At 46.5% G+C, this 18,160-nt stretch overlaps 1 protein-coding gene and 1 long non-coding RNA gene across 3 annotated transcripts; one reads left to right on the top strand and one right to left on the bottom strand.

Annotated features, from left to right (window-relative positions):
* Positions 1-1,034: 1,034 nt before the first annotated feature.
* On the bottom strand, positions 1,035-5,237 carry LOC144325995 (uncharacterized). The gene is made up of 2 exons (XR_013391172.1): positions 5,104-5,237; positions 1,035-4,633 (listed from the first exon to the last, which is right to left on the bottom strand). It is a non-coding gene; the product is annotated as an uncharacterized LOC144325995 (long non-coding RNA).
* On the top strand, positions 4,847-17,219 carry TRIM14 (tripartite motif containing 14). 2 transcript variants are annotated; one of them, XM_028712820.2, is made up of 6 exons: positions 4,847-5,386; positions 8,544-8,639; positions 12,028-12,261; positions 13,411-13,573; positions 14,355-14,447; positions 16,087-17,219. In XM_028712820.2, exons 1-6 carry the CDS (start codon positions 4,862-4,864, stop codon positions 16,620-16,622), a joined length of 1,647 nt encoding a protein of 548 aa, XP_028568653.2. In that variant the 5' UTR covers positions 4,847-4,861; the 3' UTR covers positions 16,623-17,219. The 2 variants fall into 2 exon arrangements, with proteins under 2 accessions (XP_028568653.2, XP_028568654.2); XM_028712821.2 differs by lacking the exon at positions 8,544-8,639.
* Positions 17,220-18,160: the final 941 nt, after the last annotated feature.

The raw sequence follows: 18,160 nt of genomic DNA, 5'->3' as shown, positions 1-18,160 counted from the left end.
ACGCCTTGCGACTCAAACATTTTGGCTCCCGGATGTCGCAAACCCGGAAGTGAGTGTGAACGTTCACGCAGCTTCTGTGGCTTCCAATTGGTTGCAGGAAGCTCCTGCAGCCAATCGGAAGCTGCGCCTTGGTTGTCGAATGTTGTCAGAAGTCAAACGGATTTCCGGAACGGATTCTGTTCAACAACCCAAGGTACGACTGTATATGATTTTAACCACCCTAGCCATGGTACCGTGTTAATATTTTACTGCCTGGCAAAAACGTCACAGGATACAATTTCTTGCTTGCTAAATTTACTTGGTGGCAGGCTTTTGTGTGGCGTTGAGACATCCTCAGTGTCCTATTAGCATGAGGAATATTCACGTTCAAGAATGGGCTGATACACAAAATCAAGGAAACAAACAAACAAAATGCTGTGAATTTGGAGTTGACCTCCTTTCAACTGCCTTCTGAATAATTTGTATTGGGGGAAAATTGGCTTTGCTTAACATTTCAGACTTGGCATTTTTACACTTTCTTTTTCGATACACAACATGGCTACCGTAGTTCTCCAAGAGCTGCACATCTTTGTGGATCCTTTGCGTTTCTCTTGCATTCTGTGCGCCATAGTTTGTGGTCGCAACAGCACAAGCGCCACAGCTAGCAATATTGCTGCAACCTGCTGCCAGTTGGCTTTAAGTTTGTGCCCTTTTTGATGCTTTTTTCTTTTTCTTTTTTGGTATGCTGCTATGTGTTAAGTCTGTTTATTCGTCCAGGAACGGTGTTGGTTGTAAATCACCCTTCTTTCCGAAGGCTCTGCTGACCAATCGCAGCTTGTGGTTTTGCAAAACTAAAAAGCACAATCCCCTCCACTTTGTTTCAGATGCTGTTTGCCTCGGTTTAGTAGCTAGGCACCTTAGTCTATCCATAGTGTCAAGAAATCAATGTTAACGAAGCAAACGGAACAGTTTGACATACTGTGTATGACAGCTTTACAATTATTAGTTCCCCCTCAGTGTGTGCTATAAGGAATCGCCAGAACATGTCAAAAAGGTTAAATTGCACATAGTAAACTTTATTTTTTTAAGCAAACAAAATCATGGGTTGGGAGGTTGGGGAGAAGCATTGCCACACATGTTTTACAATACTTTTGGGTCTTTTTTTATATTGCTGGACACAAGAAAAGATTTTTACAAATCGAATCGTAACACTACCCCACTCTGTGTCCACTGTCAAAGCATAGAAATAAGGCACTTTCTCTGTAACAGACTAACAAGGCACATAAACACTAATTCTGAGAAGGGGGGACCTGGGCGCTGAATCTGGATCCATATTCCAGTGGGGCATCTTGTCCCTCGATTCCCAGTTTCATTTGAGCGAGGCTGTTGGCGGAGAGATAGGGCTGCAGTAGGGACTACTCTTGTAGTATACTGAACTTAATGATTGCACTCCTGTGGCTGATCTCTTCATTGAACGACTTTTGCTTGCATGGGACTCTTGCAGATGTGTGCAGATATGCTTCCTGTGGTTAAGTGTCTGTAAGACACACATGTGCATGTGTTCTCAACCAGCTCTGGCCGGCTGCAGGGGAGTTCTTAACCCATTGCTCCCGGCAGAAGAGAAGAGGATTCATGCTCAGCAGTTAACTGCCATGCATAACGCACCATTTGTGTGTGTCTAATTCCACAGCCCTCAGTGGTGCCTAAGAGCACCCAATTCTTTTGGGTAGCCTTTGTCCCCTTATCCCTACCTCTCCCACTAAAGGAAGAAAAGAAAAGTTGGCTTTATCATGTTGGCACTGCTGGGGTTTTATTTGCATGAATTGTCAACTTAATTTGACCTTCTGTCTTTTTTAAAACAATAAAAAAAAATGGGTATAAAGGCCTTATGGATCTCTCTAAGGTCTCACTTTGTGGCTTTCTTTACAGATTTATTTTGTGTAAAGTAATTTCTTTTGTATAGAGTTTTGTACAGTCTCCAGAATGTGATATTTGTCGCCGCTGTTAACATTTACACCTCTTGTAATATTTGGGATTTACCAACTCCTTTTGTTTTGCTTTCCAAAAAACACCTTGCAATCTTGGTTACTATTAAATGGCCTAAGAGAGCTGTGGATCTCTTTCACCTTCTCTCCCTTCTTTGGTACCTTCAGTTACCTCATTTTGCTATTTTGTGTTGCAAACCTGCTAATGATTATGAAAGCTTATGGGTTTTGTTAGAATCATATTTGTCAAGTGTTTTCTTCAAAAAATCATACTCCATTGTATCATTTAACATGTAGTTTTAAATGTATTATAAATATCTGTAACCAAATCATTTGAAGGCTTGATAAATTTTTAACAAAATTTGTACATTTTTTATGAGAGTTACTAGTAATGCTTTACTAAGTAGTGCAATGAATTTTTATTTTTAATCCCTGTGCCCAATTTTGGAGTTGAGAGGGTTGTTCAGTAATAAATGTATGATGTACACTTATACAACTTTGTGTTGCTTCTTCTCACACTCGAGTACAGTGTTGGATCTCTGTAGCTATTGGTCGTGATTTAAGCACAGAATATGAAATTCTGTTAAATTACATGATTCCAAATGGAAGCAGGTATAGAAACCCCATTAACATTTGCCTCTGATTTATGAATTGCATATCAGTGGAAACATTAACACAAACTTTTAAAAGTCCCAGTTAAGATGGGGCTACCCAAATTGTACTCTCGAAAGGCAGCCACGCCATATTTTTTTATGAAGGCATACCAGCTGTTTATTTTTTAAATTGCTTTCCTAATTCTTCACACTGAATTTGCCATTTATTGCTACAGCACACTGAGACCATGTTTTCATTGTGCTTTCCACTGAAAATGGTCAAAGTAGAAAGCATAGAAAAATAAAGAAAATCTCTTCCAGTAGTAAGCTAGAACATGAGAAGTTACATGTAGAAACCCTATCTGGTTGGCACTTCAAAGTACAAAGTACGGTTCAGACTTACTGCACCTCACCCTGATGTAACAGGTAGAATGGCTTTAGCGAGTGTGAAATATCTGCTGGGGGCAGACGCAGAGAGATACCATCTCACTGTATCAGGCAATGATTCTGAATGAAGAAAACATCTATATATGGTCAAGAACTATTGCCAATAGTGTATGCGGTTAATATGTACAGGGATACACTTAGGTTTTGTGTGTCATGCTACTGCCCTTACATTTAGGGATGTAATTGTGTTCTCAAAAAGCAACATTGAGTTGCATGTTCTTGAACATGTACAGAGCTGGACTTCAATGTTTTAAACTCTTTGCTCCCTTGGGGGTTGGGCAGGGGCGGCACACATGCTCAGAGGCAGGGTGTTCTCTTAATGTTCTTCCCTGTCTACGTGCCCAGGGCCTTTTGCCAAAGGGAAGCCTCTCTCAACAACCCTTTCACCATCCACTCTAGCTTTCCTACATTATCACACGGTGTAAAGGGACTGAGTATTCCTGGCCTCATGCTAGCCATATCCTTAAACCCAGAGGGTGAGGATCAAGTATGGTTTCCTTTTTTAAAAAGCACTAAAGGTAGAAATTGCAGAAAGATGTCTTGACTTGGGGTCAAAAGAAAGCAGTTTGAAAAAAACAAGACATTTCATTCCGAATCTACTTTGTTGTTTAGTCGTGTCCGACTCTTCATGACCCCATGGACCAGAGCACGCCAGGCACTCCTGTCTTCCACTGCCTCCCGCAGTTTGGTCAAACTCATGCTGGTAGCTTCGAGAACACTGTCCAACCATCTCGTCCTCTGTCGTCCCCTTCTCCTTGTGCCCTCCATCTTTCCCAACATCAGGGTCTTTTCCAGGGAGTCTTCTCTTCTCATGAGGTGGCCAAAGTATTGGAGCCTCAGCTTCACGATCTGTCCTTCCAGTGGGCACTCAGGGCTGATTTCAAGACAAATAGAGGATGACAGGTGGGTGTCCTGCCCTTCTAACATAAATCCTGGCTATGTCCAATGCTTTCACTCTACAATGCTATGATCCAGCTGGTGGACCAATTCAAATCCTGCCCCCACCCGCTGCATCCGCTCTCTTCGTGAATCTCCCCTCTCTATGGGCATAGCCAGGATTTTTCGGGTGGGGGTAGAACCTCAGGTTGCTATGAATTTTATTGATTTATGGGGGCAGCTGCCCCTCCTTACCTCCCCCCTTGGCCACGCCCATGCCCAGGGTCGGATTTAGGTGTGATGAGGCCCTAAGCTACTGAAGGTAATGGGGGCCCTTTATATGTCCAGCTGTCCTTTGTCAGCAACAAATTCTCGCTGTTTTTTGTGCTGAATATATGCTATATGGTAATTTATGGACCTAATGGGTATCTAAAGCCATTTGCACATGTTCCCATGCAAGCAGTCCTTGCAGAATGTTGTTGTTTAGTTGCGTCCGACTCTTCGTGACCCCATGGACCAGAGCACGCCAGGCACTCCTGTCTTCCACTGCCTCCCGCAGTTTGGTCAAACTCATGCTGGTAGCTTCGAGAACACTGTCCCACCATCTCTTCCTCTGTCGTCCCCTTCTCTTTGTGCCCTCCATCTTTCCCAACATCAGGGTCTTTTCCAGGGAGTCTTCTCTTCTCATGAGGTGGCCAAAGTATTGGAGCCTCAGCTTCACGATCTGTCCTTCCATTGCAGAATGTAGGCACCCTATATATAGAAATGAGCAAACCAGTTATATTTTAGGGAGCAGAATAGCAGGCGGGGCCCATTACTTTCGTCACACAACATAAAACATTGTTGCTGTATGTAGGTTTTATTTTATTTTTATCTTATATTTTGGAAATGTACATCCAGTTCTTTCCCCCCGAGGCCCCCAAGAGAGTGGGGTCCTAAGCTATAGCTTGTTTTAGCTTATACGGAAATCCGGCACTGCCCATGCCCCTCTCCACGCCCGATCTCCCTAAGTTTCGCCTTCCCATTCCCAGCTGTCGGAGGAGGCTGCCCGGCCCCGCTCCGCCCCCCAGCCCGCCTCTCTCCCTCTCGCCCGGTTCCCTCTCGCGCGTCCTGGAGCCGATGGCGCGGCGGGAGCAGGAGGTGGCGGCGGCGGGAGCCGCGGTAGTGCCTTGCGATCTGTGCGCCCAGGGCGCGCCGCGCCGGGCGGAATGGAGCTGCCTCACCTGCCTGATGTCGCTGTGCGAGACCCACGCGCGACCCCACGGCGCAGCGGACGGGGAACCCGGCGCGGCTTTCCGAGGCCACCGCGTGTGCGCAGCCGGCGAGGCGGCGGCGGAGTTGCGCGCCTTGCAGGAGCGGGAGCGCTGGTGCGCCGAGCACCGCGGGCGCCCTCTGGAGCTGTTTTGCGAAGAGTGCGCGCAGTGCGTGTGCGCGCTCTGCCCGGCTCTGGGCCTCCACCGCGGACACCGAGTGAACCTCATCGCCCAGGCGGCGGAGAGCAAGCGGGTACGCGGGCACAAAAGTTCTTCCGTGTTCTCTTTCTTTTGGGTGGGGAGGGGAGAGATTTGTGTCCTTTCAGACGTGATCGCATCCCGACCCCCATCAGCTCCTGCCCTTAGGCCAGGGATGATGGTCCGTCGACATCTGGAGAGCCACACCCATCCGCTCGTAAGATTTTCCATGGCCAAACGATTCCAAGAGTTGCGGAGAGGAAGTGTGGTGACACTTTTAAAGATGACTGGGTTTATTATAGCTTAAGTGGGCATGGGGTCTCAAGTCCACTAAAACGGATGCCGTAATAAATCTGTTAATCCTCTTTAAAAGTGCCAAAAGATTGTACAGTGGTACCTCGGGATATGAACGGGATCCGTTCCAGAGCCCCGTTCGCATCCTGAAGTGAACGCAACCCGTGTCTGCGCGGGTCGTGATTCGCCGCTTCTGCGCATGACGTTATTTTGAGCGTCTGCGCATGCGCGAATGGCGAAACCCAGAAGTAACGCGTTCCGTTACTTCCGGGTCGCCGCGGAGCGCAACCCGAAAATGCTCAACCTGAAGCAACTTCAACCCAAGGTATGACTGTATTTGATGCTTACTGTAACAGACTAACCTAGCTATCTCTATGGGATTTATTAAAATGGTTGTTGGCATCTGTCTGCCTTGAAAGATGCCTACCGGTGGGTGAAGTCAAACCACTGTGTTGGCAGCACCAAAGTGACCTCCCTGGGGTGCAAGCCTGGGCAGTGTGGATGGAGGTCCTGGGCTACCCTGATGGCCAGACCCCTCTCTCAGCCTCGCTGATGTGGTCCAAAGGAAAGCAGAGCAATACATTTGGCACCAGCTTGGCTGCAGGAATTGCCGGAAGGAGGCATACAATGAGTCATCCGTAGGGACTTCAGATTTGTGTTGGGTTTACTCCTTAGCTGGTTCTTTTCCCAACGATATCCTGCAGGGCAGTGGAGCTTTAGGTTCAGAGTTTTCCTTTTCAATCCACCAGAGCCCGTTTCTGCATGCAGGGAAAGACCCTAATTCACTCAAGCTTTGAGCCCCATCGGCTACCCTCAGCTGGTTTAGCCAGCCAGCCGAAGCTGATCCCAGCGTGTAGCCACAGTTGCATGCAGGATGGTGGACAGACCACCCCAGAAGCAGCACCACGCTAACACCCTGTGCACCCCAAATTATTACCACAGTTCCTCTAAACTTTAGGTAGCTCTTCTGATACAGTTTATTTCCTGTATTAGGGTTAACGGCTTGTTTCACAATGTCTCAAAATGTGTAGTATGTTCTCAACCAGTTCTGCAAAAAAATGGTTGTGAGGGTTCCTAACTTCTCTACCAGCCTATAAGCAGCAGTTTGATCTCCAGATGATGTGTGCTGTCGTTTATATCCCTATTGTGAATATATTCCCTTCACTAGAGCAAGCCGCTGTTAAAGGCAAAGGAGCAAGCCATACAGGTTTGTTCCTGGTCTGTTGGCAAGCTTAAATAAGCAGTCATCCCACTTGCAACTATTGTTATTGGTTAATACTTATTAGATTTCTTATCTGCCCTTCACCATAGGTCCCAGGGCAGATCACAACAGTGTCAAATTATAATATTAAAATCAGTTAAAACCACGTGGTTTTTGGTTAATATCACCTCATCCTGGCAACCTTTCCCCTCCTTTGCCTGTTAATTTTTGTGTGATATCATGTGCCTGAGAATTCTGGGTCTGGGTCCTTATTTTCTCTCTCTCTCTTATACCACAAAATGGTAAGTGCCACATCTCTGCAGTGTAATTGGGATAGAACGGTGCCTTGTGCTAGAGCATCTCGGATTACAAAGAGGCGTGTTGGGGCAAAAAAATTTACAGAAGAATCTACTTTGGGAAATGCAGAACATAGCAGACACAGCCAAATCTTTCTCTAACACTAATCAGAATTCACTTCTGCTCTCTTTTCCTTTACAATGCAGAGGATAGGGGAAATAGCAGAGACAGTAGACAGGGGAAGAGCTAGCCAGAAAGTTGGCACCGTGTTTTTGTTAGGTCTAATAAAGGTGGCATTTTGATCTCTTCCCCCTACATGCTCATTCATAGCCAATTATTTTTGCTCTAATTATACTTCAGATGTGGGACGCGGGTGGCGCTGTGGGTTAAACCACAGAGCCTAGGGCTTGCCGATCAGAAGGTCGGCGGTTCGAATCCCCGCAATGGGGTGAGCTCCCGTTGCTCGGTCCCTGCTCCTGCCAACCTAGCAGTTTGAAAGCACGTCAAAGTACAAGTAGATAAAGAGGTACCGCTCCGGTGGGAAGGTAAACGGCGTTTCTGTGCACTGCTCTGGTTCGCCAAAAGCAGCTTAGTCATGCTGGCCACATGACATGGAAGCTGTACACTGGCTCCCTCGGCCAATAAAGCGGGATGAGCGCCGCAACCCCAGAGTTGGTCACGACTGGACCTAATGGTCAGGGGTCCCTTTATCTTTACCTTTATTCTTCAGATAGTGTAATGCAGTTTATTGTCTTTGTGCTGTTGACAACCCTAAGAGGTCAGTCCAGTGTTGTTCCCATTCCATAAATGGGGAACTTCAAGCAAGGCATGTTCCCCCAAACATCACATTTTGCTTTTTGATGCGGTTCCAAAAATGTCCAAGTTTAAATGGCAAAATACAGTGTGTGGTGCTGTCAGCTGTGAGTGCCGCATGTGTGATTGTTAAATTGCCAGGCCCTCTTCCCCATCCCCACATGGCTCCCTGGAAATGGGGACACAATTCTTTTTGCTGTTTCAGCATCTTTACTGTACAGGGAGAAAGAACGAGTGGCACTTTGTACCAGAACTGAATATGCAAAGTGGAAATGAATCCCTCTAAGATCATCCTGGAACTGAAGAACACACCAGCTCCAAAGTAGCTTCAAAATTAACTCTCAGCCTTGCTAATTAAAATTGGTCCCCCCCATGGAACAGAATTAATGCACGTTAACTGGAAGAAAAATGCGCAGTGAATAACTATCATGGGCGACTGGTATATATGCTAGCAGAAACACTCTAGTGAGCTTATATATTTTGTGGACTTGCTTGCAAAGCTGAATCTTAGTTGAAGAATCTACTTGTTGAACAGATTAGAAGTTGCAACTGAAGGTCTGAAGTGGTCACAATCAGTGATGTGTCCTTTTTACCCTGGGTAAAACAGGAAATCATGAGGTCGTATTTGAAGCAGTTGACTCTGAAGAAGAAGCAGGAAGTTGACAACATAAAACATATAGAAGAAGCTACTAATGAGCTTAAGGTAAATCAAGATGTGCTAATCTCCATAATGATGGTACTATTTATTTGCATAGTGTCCTTGGGGGCCAAATTGGACAGGATCACAACGATGCCAAGGAATGGGGTGCTTCCAAGTTTACATATGAAGTACAGTCTTATCTTAGAAATCAAATGGAGTCCGTTCCGGAAGTCCGTTCGACTTCCAAAACATTCGGAAACCAAAGTGTGGCTTCTGATTGGCTGCAGGAAGCTCCTGCAGCCAATCAGAAGCTGCGGAACCCCCGTCGGACGTTTGGCTTCCAAAAATAGTTCTCAAACTGAAACAGTCACTTCCGGGTTTGCGGCGTTCGGGAGCCAAGGCGTTTGAGAACTAAGCTGTTCGAAAACCAAGGTGCCACTGTACCATGCAGCCTCATTAACTTCCCCTTCCCACCCCATGGGGCAACTATGACAGGTGGCCGTGGCCCACCTGTCAGTGACCTGCTAGTGATCGTGTGTCTGTGCTGGATCTCAACAAGAGATTGCAGGTGACGGGGTGAAGTAGGGAAAAGGAAGTTAGGCATGATATATCGCAAGGAGGAAGCATTCATCCTCACCAAATTTATAACGACACCCAGGCTCATTTTTCTCGCTGACTAAAATGAATTCTGCTGCATGCAAAGCAGGCTGCTTAAGCAATTGATCCAATGCGAGCTGGGCCACTCCTTGGCCTGTGGACCAAAGGGCAGAAAAGCTGCAGGTCATCAGAGCCACAGGAGCCTCCCCACCCACAATGTTTGAATTGGCTGGCTGCCACTTACCATGCCAGGCTCATTATTAGCATTAGTATAGCAACCTTCTGGATTCAAGGCTGAACTGCACATGGGTGCTGCTTTGGGAGGATATTTGTTTCCCTCCTACGTTTGCAGTTGTAGAGGCTGCAAACACAGTGGTGTGCCTGCAGGAGTGTTCATGTGCATTCCAGGGATGCGGGTGGCGCTGTGGTCTAAACCCCTGAGCGTCTTGGGCTTGCTGATCAGAAGGTTGGCGGTTCGAATCCCCTTGACAGGGCAAGCTCCTGTTGCTCTGTCCCAGCTCCTGCCAACCTAGCAGTTCGAAAGCACGCCAGTGCAAGTAGATAAATAGGTACCGCTGTGGTGGGAAGGTAAACAGCGTTTCCGTGCACTCTGGTTTCCGTCACACTGTCCCGTTGCGCCAGAAGCAGTTTGGTCATGCTGGCCTTGTGACCCGGAAAACTGTCTGTGGACAAACGCTGGCTCCCTCGACCTGAAAACAAAATGAGTGCCACAACCCCATAGTCGCCTTTGACTGGACTTTACCGTCCAGGGCTCCTTTACTTTTACTTTACCTCTTGTGCACTCCCCTCGGGCATTTTATCCACTCAGAATCACACCTCCACAGGTTGCTTGCTCTCTCCACACCTGCCCCCCAGCCCCCCTGAAAGGTACAGCTACCTTAAGGACTCTCATCAATGCTCAGCTCAAACTTTTAGCACCTACACCAGTTCTGTGTTTCTTTTAGGCAAAGGTTAAGGGACCCCTGACCATTAGGTCCAGTTGTGACCGACTCTGGGGTTGCGGCGCTCATCTCGCTTTATTGGCCGAGGGAGCCGGCGTACAGCTTCCGGGTCATGTGGCCAGCATGACTAAGCTGCTTCTGGCGAACCAGAGCAGTGCACGGAAACGCCGTTTACCTTCCCGCCGGAGCGGTACCTATTTATCTACTTGCACTTTGACATGCTTTCGAACTGCTAGGTTGGCAGGAGCAGGGACTGAGCAACGGGAGCTCATCCCGTCACAGGGATTCGAACCGCCGACCTTCTGATCGGCAAGTCCTAGGCTCTGTGGTTTAACCCACAGCGCCACCCAAATGCTGTTCTTCCTTTAGAAAGCCCTGGGCATCCGTCCGTCCATCCGGTCCATATCTCCTTAACTGTAAATAACTTTGCTGAAACACTTGGTGCCTCTTAGGCCAGCTTTTGACAATGGATCAGGCAGGAAGTGGGTTTGAAAAGCAGCCTCAGGAGGCAGATGGTTGCTGTGGGTGAATACTTCACCCTTTGTCCTCCCACTGTTTGCTCGAAGCCACGCTCTGCAATATACTTTTCTCTCTGCAGGAGAAAAGAGACAGGACTCCAGTCTCTTTTAACTGGGTGTGAGAAGGGCAGGTGCTGGGTTTTGAATGGGAAAAGAGCAAAAAGGAGATAGCTCACGATCCAGCCCTCTGAAAATGTGCTTTAGAGCCACAGTTCCCAAACTCCCCACCCCATGGAGGACCAACCACTCAAAAAATGCTGAGTGCCTTACTGTAGCAATTAGCATGTGCTGTGCTAGACGCTGTATGATTTTAAATTGTATTGTTATTGCTTCTCTTATATTTTATTGCACTGCAGCTTTAATTCTGGAATTCAAGGTTGAATACAATAAAATGTAAAAAAAGCAATAAAAATGCAATTGAAAATCAATATGACTATTTACTGCAATGGATGTGGCATCACCTTCTTCAACCACAAATGTACCAACATGCCTCAGACCACCTGAATGAAACTCATGGATCACAGTCAGGGAATCACTATTTTGAGAGGGAGAACCTTGGGAGCGTACCATTGAACAATAATAAATAAAATGTTGATAAAATTAACAAAGTTTTTATACTGCTTGATTGTAATAGAACCCTCTAAACTGTTTACAAGAAATACCAAGATTACTGGTAAAAGCAGATGCAATTAAAAACATTTTAAAATAATTAAAATACCATCAAAAAAGATTAAAACACAACATCTACATGTCTGGATAGGCATGCCTAAACAAAAATGTCTTAAACAGGGGCCAAAAAGAGAATAGCAAAAAAGAATACAGTGGTACCTCGGGATAAGTACTTAATTCGTTCTGGAGGTCTGTTCTTAACCTGAAACTGTTCTTAACCTGAAGCACCACTTTAGCTAATGGGGCCTCCTGCTGCTACACGATTTCTGTTCTCATCCTGAAGCAAAGTTCTTAACCTGAAGCACTATTTCTGGGAAGGGGAGTCTGTAACCTGAAGCACCTGTAACCTGAAGAGTATGTAACCCGAGGCACCACTGTACAACGAAAAGAGAGAGAAGTGTAAATTCTGCACATTTTCCAGTTGTTTTTCTACTAAAAAAAAAATGGTTGCATTCTTAAGATCAGAATAAAATATGAGAGGAGACCTTTGTGGGCTGCACCAAAGGTGTGGGGAGCCTGTTGACCTCCAAATCTTGCTGAATTATTACAACACCCCATTAAGGCCTTGGCAGCTTGGTTGTCTGAATGTAACCTTTCCGCAAAGGCTTGTAAGCACCTTCTCTTTTCCATGCTAGGCCCCTGGAACATTTGTGTTTGGCAGCATTCTTGGTTTGGTGCTGAGGTTTTGTTTTGTTTTACCTGCAGGCACACATGTTCGAGAGCAAAACCTGGCTGGCAGGGAAGTTTGCTGAGCTCCGGCTCCTGTTTGCCGAGGAGGAAACTTTGACCAAGAGATACATGGACGAGAAGGCCCAGCACACCTTGATGGCGTATGAAGAACAGGCAGAGGCTTGTGAGGGCCAGATCCGATTCATAGATGGCTTCGCAGACAGGATCAGGCACATGCAGCTTCAACCTGACCCACTTCTTTTGCTCAAGGTAGGAAGGTGCTCTTCCTGGTTGAAAGTGTGGAAAGGTCCTGTTGCGGTTGCCCTATCAGGAAAAATCCACCATTTTCTCCATGGTGTGATTCCTATTGTTGCTACGATATAGTTCCTTCAGCATGCCTGCTGCTTTGTAAAGTAATGCAGGCAAAACAGGCGGGTCCCCGCCCCTCCAAGCCTACAATCAAAACTTCGACAAAGAAAGAATAGGTGCAGCACATTTCTCTGCCTTGACATTTTTTAAAAATTGATTTACGGTTATAGGGTTGATTCACACAATGCCTTGGCATGGAGCTTATGCACCCACTGGTCTTGCAAATGTGGGTCTTAGGTTCACACGCTCCTCTCTGCTATCAGGAACGCAACCGTGAATGGGAACCGGAATTTCTTGCTGGTCGATTTCCACATCCTGCTTGTGTGATCTGGTCTCTGCCACAGCAGTGAGAAAGTGTGGCAGTTCTCCAGGACAAAGCCTACTCACAAGGGCATTTACACAGGCGAGGGTGGCGCTGTGGTCTAAACCACCGAGCCTCTTGGGCTTGCTAATCGGAAGGTCAGCAGTTGGAGTCTGTGCGATGGGGTGATCTCCTGTTGCTCTGTCCCAGCTCCTGCCAACCCAGCTATTTGAAAGCACGCCAGTGCAAGTAGATAAATAGGTACCACTGCAGCGGGAAGGTAAACAGCGTTCTCTGGTTTCCATCATAGTGTTCTGTTGCGCCAGAAGCGGTTTAGTCATGCTGGCCACATGACCTGGAAAGCTGTCTGTGGACAAACACGGCCTGAAAACGAGATGAGTGCTGCACCCCATAGTCAAATTTGACTAGAATTAACCATCCACGGGGACTTTACCTTAAGCACTTTAGCTTACTGTCAACATTAAAGGGTGGTATGGGTGAGGCCTTTGTCTAGTATGTTTATTGTTATACTTGTTCATTAATTGGTTATGTCACTAGTCCTCAAGCTTCTGATATAAATACCAGTTCGTCCTTTTGACGCCAGACTGATACCAGCCTCTCCTGCCTCACAGAACCCTGAGGCATCATGCAGCTCCCACACGGATTGTGCCCATGGAGCACCACACACTGCCCCATGGGTGCTAGGGATCAGAAGGCAGGCGTTTAAGAATTCATGTCTTCCTCTGCAGGGCTATTGTGGAGCAGAAAAGGAAATAGTGAAGCAGTTGATCCCTGCAGAGCAACTGGCTCCCTTGCCCATGTCGTTTGAACACGTCACAAACCACTTCTTGCGCTTTCTCGAGTTCGTCCAGTCCATCCTGCAGAAACCACTCAAGGCTCGGCTCAAGGAAGGTACATGAATGTGTGGAGGCAGAGCATAGATATCACCAATAGCCGTATCCCCGTGAGTCCTCATTCAAAGCCATGTGGGAGAAGATTACATAGTTTAACCATGTGCTGTGTGAAGAAGCATGTCTTTTTGTCTCTCTGGAACCTCCCCAAATTCAGCTTCCTTGAATATCCATGAATTCTAGTATTGCAAAAGATGGAGAAAAATGTTTCTCTTGGTTTGGCTTTGCATGTCAGATGAACCAACTATCGGACTTCCTTCCCATGGTGGCAGCCGAGAATCAGAGAAACGATAAAAGTTCTTACCAAGCAATTTATTCAATAATTCACAGAGAGTGACGAAGGAATGCAGTCTTCCCTAATTAACGCCATTGCTCTAAGTAAAGTCCCACCTGCTTTCATCTCCCCTATTCTACGTCACTCCAGTGATGGCTAATCTGAGCTATTTGCCTCCGAGTTCTCTGTTCTCCTACTTTCAATGCCCGCCTGGTCCTTTGGGGGGGGGGGTCAGGAATGCTTTCCAAGGACACTGAGTCTTTCAGCTGTCACTCCCCTGGTGCTTCTTCTTCCTTTTGTTCCTCTTCCAATATTTCCCACCTTCTCCCCTCTGCAGCCTCTGAACTATGCCCTTCTGCAAACCGCTGTTCTAAATCTATAGTCCTCCTGTTCTTGGGAAGGTTCAGGAGAAGGGGGGTGGCAGTCCTCACGATTCCTCCTCAGTCCAGCCCCTTACACCAGCTCATTGTCTAAATAGCATCTTTGTTTTGACTTTTTGTTTGCTCAGATGTCTTCAGCAGCCTTAACAGCACCTTGAAGAAGGACCCTGGTCTGTTGTTGAAAACAAACTCTTCCGCCAATCGCGCGCTCTTCTTGAAACGTACGTATTGGTTTCTCCATCCTGCCAGCCATGGTTAGAAGCCCCCATGTTTGACTGCTCAGCAAACGGTATCTTAGAACAGTTTGGTATTTGAATGCTCACCATTTGAAATCATCTTTTCTTTGGAGAGGGACAGAGGCAAGTTGTTAGTTTTTCAATTTAGATTTTAGAGCAGCAGTTGCCTGCTTGCTGAGCCTGGGGGAGCTGGACCTTCCCTGACCAAGCAGTTTCACAGGGACAAATGGACAGGGTTCCACATCCCTAGAATGAGCAGCTCCATAGCTTAGAGTTGCTCCTGGTTTTATCTTTGTCTTACTGGGGGCTCAGGTGGCCTCAGTGACCACATGTGCCATTTTCCAGCCCTGGCTGGTTTGCCAGCTACAGCCCCTTTTGGGCAGAGGTGACTTGGCCACTATATTCAGTGCTCTGGTAGCTTCCAGATTAGATTACTACAATGCATTCTACATGGAGCTGTCCTTGAAGGTGACTGGGAAACTTCTACCGTTCCAAAATGCAGAGGCCAGATTACCGACTGGAGTTGCCTTTAGATCTCATAGAACCTTTATTAAAAACAGCTGCTTTGGCTGCCAGCTCATTTCTGGGCCTAATTCAAGATGCTCACGCCTTAAATGTCTTAGGCCCCTGAAAAACCACCTCCATCCCTACAGACCCTCTCAGGTATTAAGGTCAGGAGAGGAATCCTCTTGGTAGTTCCACAGCCCTCAGAGGTTATGGTGACCTGGGAGGGCATTCTCTGTGGCAGCCTCTTAATTGTGGAATTCCCTTTGCACAGATGTGCATCTAGCACCTTCGTTGGATAGCTTGTCATATTCTGAAGACCCACCTCTTTAACCCCCCTCCATTGCCCCCTGAGTTGGGAAGGAGGGACTTCCTGAGACTGACATTTGAGTCATCCCCAATCCTGTTGTAAAGACCAGGCTAGGGCTGGGAAGGACCTGTGACCATTCAGTTGTGGCTGGACTACCAATTCCATCATCCCTGACCATGCTGACAGGGGATGATGGGAGTCATAGTCTAAGCACAAGTGGAAGGCCAGAGGTTCTCCACCCCTGGGCTTGATCCTTCATACAAACGGCTAAATCAGGCATAGGCAACCTTTGGCCCTCCAGATGTTTTGGACTACAATTCCCATATTCCCTGACCACTGGTCCTGTTAGCTAGGGATCATGGGAGTTGTAGGCCAAAACATCTGGAGGGCCGAAGGTTGCCTATGCCTGAGCTAAGTCTTGGGTTGCATTTCTTACATCTGCAAAGTAACATAAGCGAACAAGGGAAAGCTGGTTTTAAAATCAGAACTAGGGGCGAGATACAGTGGAGGACCCGGAGCTGTTCCAAAAATAGCACTACTGTATCTGTACCCCCATCATGGCAAGGTTCACTGGTCATCATCCTGTTTTCCCCTCTTCTCATTCCATCCTTATCATTGGCTTCTGATGCAGACACCATGATGGTATTGTGTCCCATAGGACGTTCCACTGGTCCTTGATGTGGACAGGTCAATCCATATAAGGCTGCTGGTTTTAACAGCTTGTGTTGCAGCTATTTCCTTCCTCAACTGTTGTTGCTGCCGAAGATGTTTCTCTGAGATGTGTTGCCCATCAATGTTTTCCCCCCACAGATGCAAGATCCCCCACGCTGGAGATAAATAGCGTGCACCCCAGGTTAATTTTGTCAGAGGACCGCCTTTCAGTAAGCTACAGCTGGAGGAGAAGACTTTACTGCTCAAACCCAGAGAGATTCGACACTGTCTGGCAAGTCTTGAGCAGAGATTCTTTCTTTGCCGGAAGCCATTACTGGGAGGTGGATGTGCTGCAGGCCGGGCAAGGGTGGTGGATTGGGGCAGCCTACTCATCCATCAAAAGGAAAGGAGACTCTGAACTTTGCAGGTTGGGATGCAACCGAACGTCCTGGTGCATCAAAAGGTTTGACTTTGAATACTGGGCGTTCCAGAACGGGGAGAGAGTCCCTATTCAGGCAGAGGATGATCCTGAACGAGTTGGGGTTTTCCTGGATTATGAAGCTGGGATCCTGTCTTTCTATAACGTGACAGATGGGATGGCACATCTGCACACGTTCCGCTGCAAGTTCACGGAGCCAGTTTATCCAGCGTTGAGGTTGTGGGAAGGGACAATAACAATGTGCAAGATAACTTAAGGGCTGATGGCACAAGGATGTGGGGGAGACCCATGCTTCTCATCCATGTATCTTGTGATACGTACTTCAGGTTTTTAATAGAAAAAGACACTTTACGATACTGAATCATTTCCTAATGGCAACACATCACTCCAGGAAATAGCTGTCTATATGCCCTGTTTTTGCACTTTCAGTAGAAGTTGCAATCTACCTCACAAAGTTACCATGAACTGTGAGGTAGGGGAGAGCAATGCAGAGGATATAAAGCACTTGGCCAGTTATAAAAATGCTGAAACAATATTTGCCTTGTAAAGTTTTCAGACGATAATGGTGTGATTACTGTAGACTGTCTCTTAACCCCATCTGTGTATTAAATTCTTTGGGGAAGGCTTTGTGCCTCTAGGTATATATCCAATTTGCACTGACTTTCTGGGGTCTAATCCTGGTTGCAAGGAGGCTCCTGTACAAATAAATGGCAAGCATTGCTGCTTTTTCTATAATGGTAAAGTCATCCTGTGTGCCTTGGAAAACTTATGATGATGACGATGCATCTTGCCTTGGAATAATTTGCAAAGCAAGCCTGCTTAGCAGACAATAAAGTATCTTTGAACTGGTGAATTGCAGCCTGCTTCTTAATGATGTGGAATCTCATTCCAGAGAGCCAAAAGAGAGGCAGAGGAGTACCTAAGCTTTCACTACTCAACTGTAAATATTTGTAGTTGAAAAGAGAATTGGCGCTGGCTGCCAATTTGCTATCAGGCTATGGTCAAGGTGCAGTTACTGGAAATTAAATCCCTAGGCTGCTTGGAACCAGGCTATCAAAAAGAGTATCTTATGCCTTATATAAAAAACTAATTTGGTGCCTTTTGAAGATCTTCCATTTTTAACAAGCCTTTTAGAAAGTGGAGATTTTTATCACAGTTTGCATCTGTCTCTGGCTTGAAAGCGTTCTTATAAAACTTTATCAAATTGCTTCAGGATGTTTTATGGGAAGTGATTCATCAGTGGCATTATTAATAACTAGATGCCATATCGTAATGGTTGAAATATGACATTGTCTTCTAGGAGTCTGCCTTTATCTCTTGCAACCATGGCCATTTATTCATAAATAGAGCTTTATTCATTTGCAGGTTTTTAGTTGTTCAGAGGCCTTTTGCAGCAATAGGAGTTTGCTGCCTCCAGAGCAAAGCTGCTTCTTCCTTTATGACCCTCCCCCAACACACCCCTTTTTCTTCTTCCTGCAATTCCAGCTGGGAGCTTTGCCAGGGTGAGAGTTAGGCGCAAACCCACAGGGAGAGAACTGCCTTATTTTGAAGTTCTGGTGATGGTTCAAAAATTCCTGCCCCTGCTCGCTTTATATACTATTCCGGCCACAGTCCTTGCCTAGCTACTGTATTTTTCGCTCTATAACACGCACCTGACCATAACACGCACATCGTTTTTAGAGGAGGAAAACAAGGGGGAAAACATTCTGAATGAAACAGTGGATGTATCATTTTTGTGCTTCATGCTGTGGCCACAAACATGTGATCTGATGGTGAATTTGGGGTGACCCAATG

Source organism: Podarcis muralis, chromosome 17, assembly GCF_964188315.1.
Source record: "Podarcis muralis chromosome 17, rPodMur119.hap1.1, whole genome shotgun sequence".
NCBI classification, from domain to species: Eukaryota; Metazoa; Chordata; class Lepidosauria; order Squamata; family Lacertidae; genus Podarcis; species Podarcis muralis.
The sequence above is the reverse complement of the archived record's forward strand: the minus strand, read 5'-3'. Positions and strand labels throughout refer to the sequence as shown.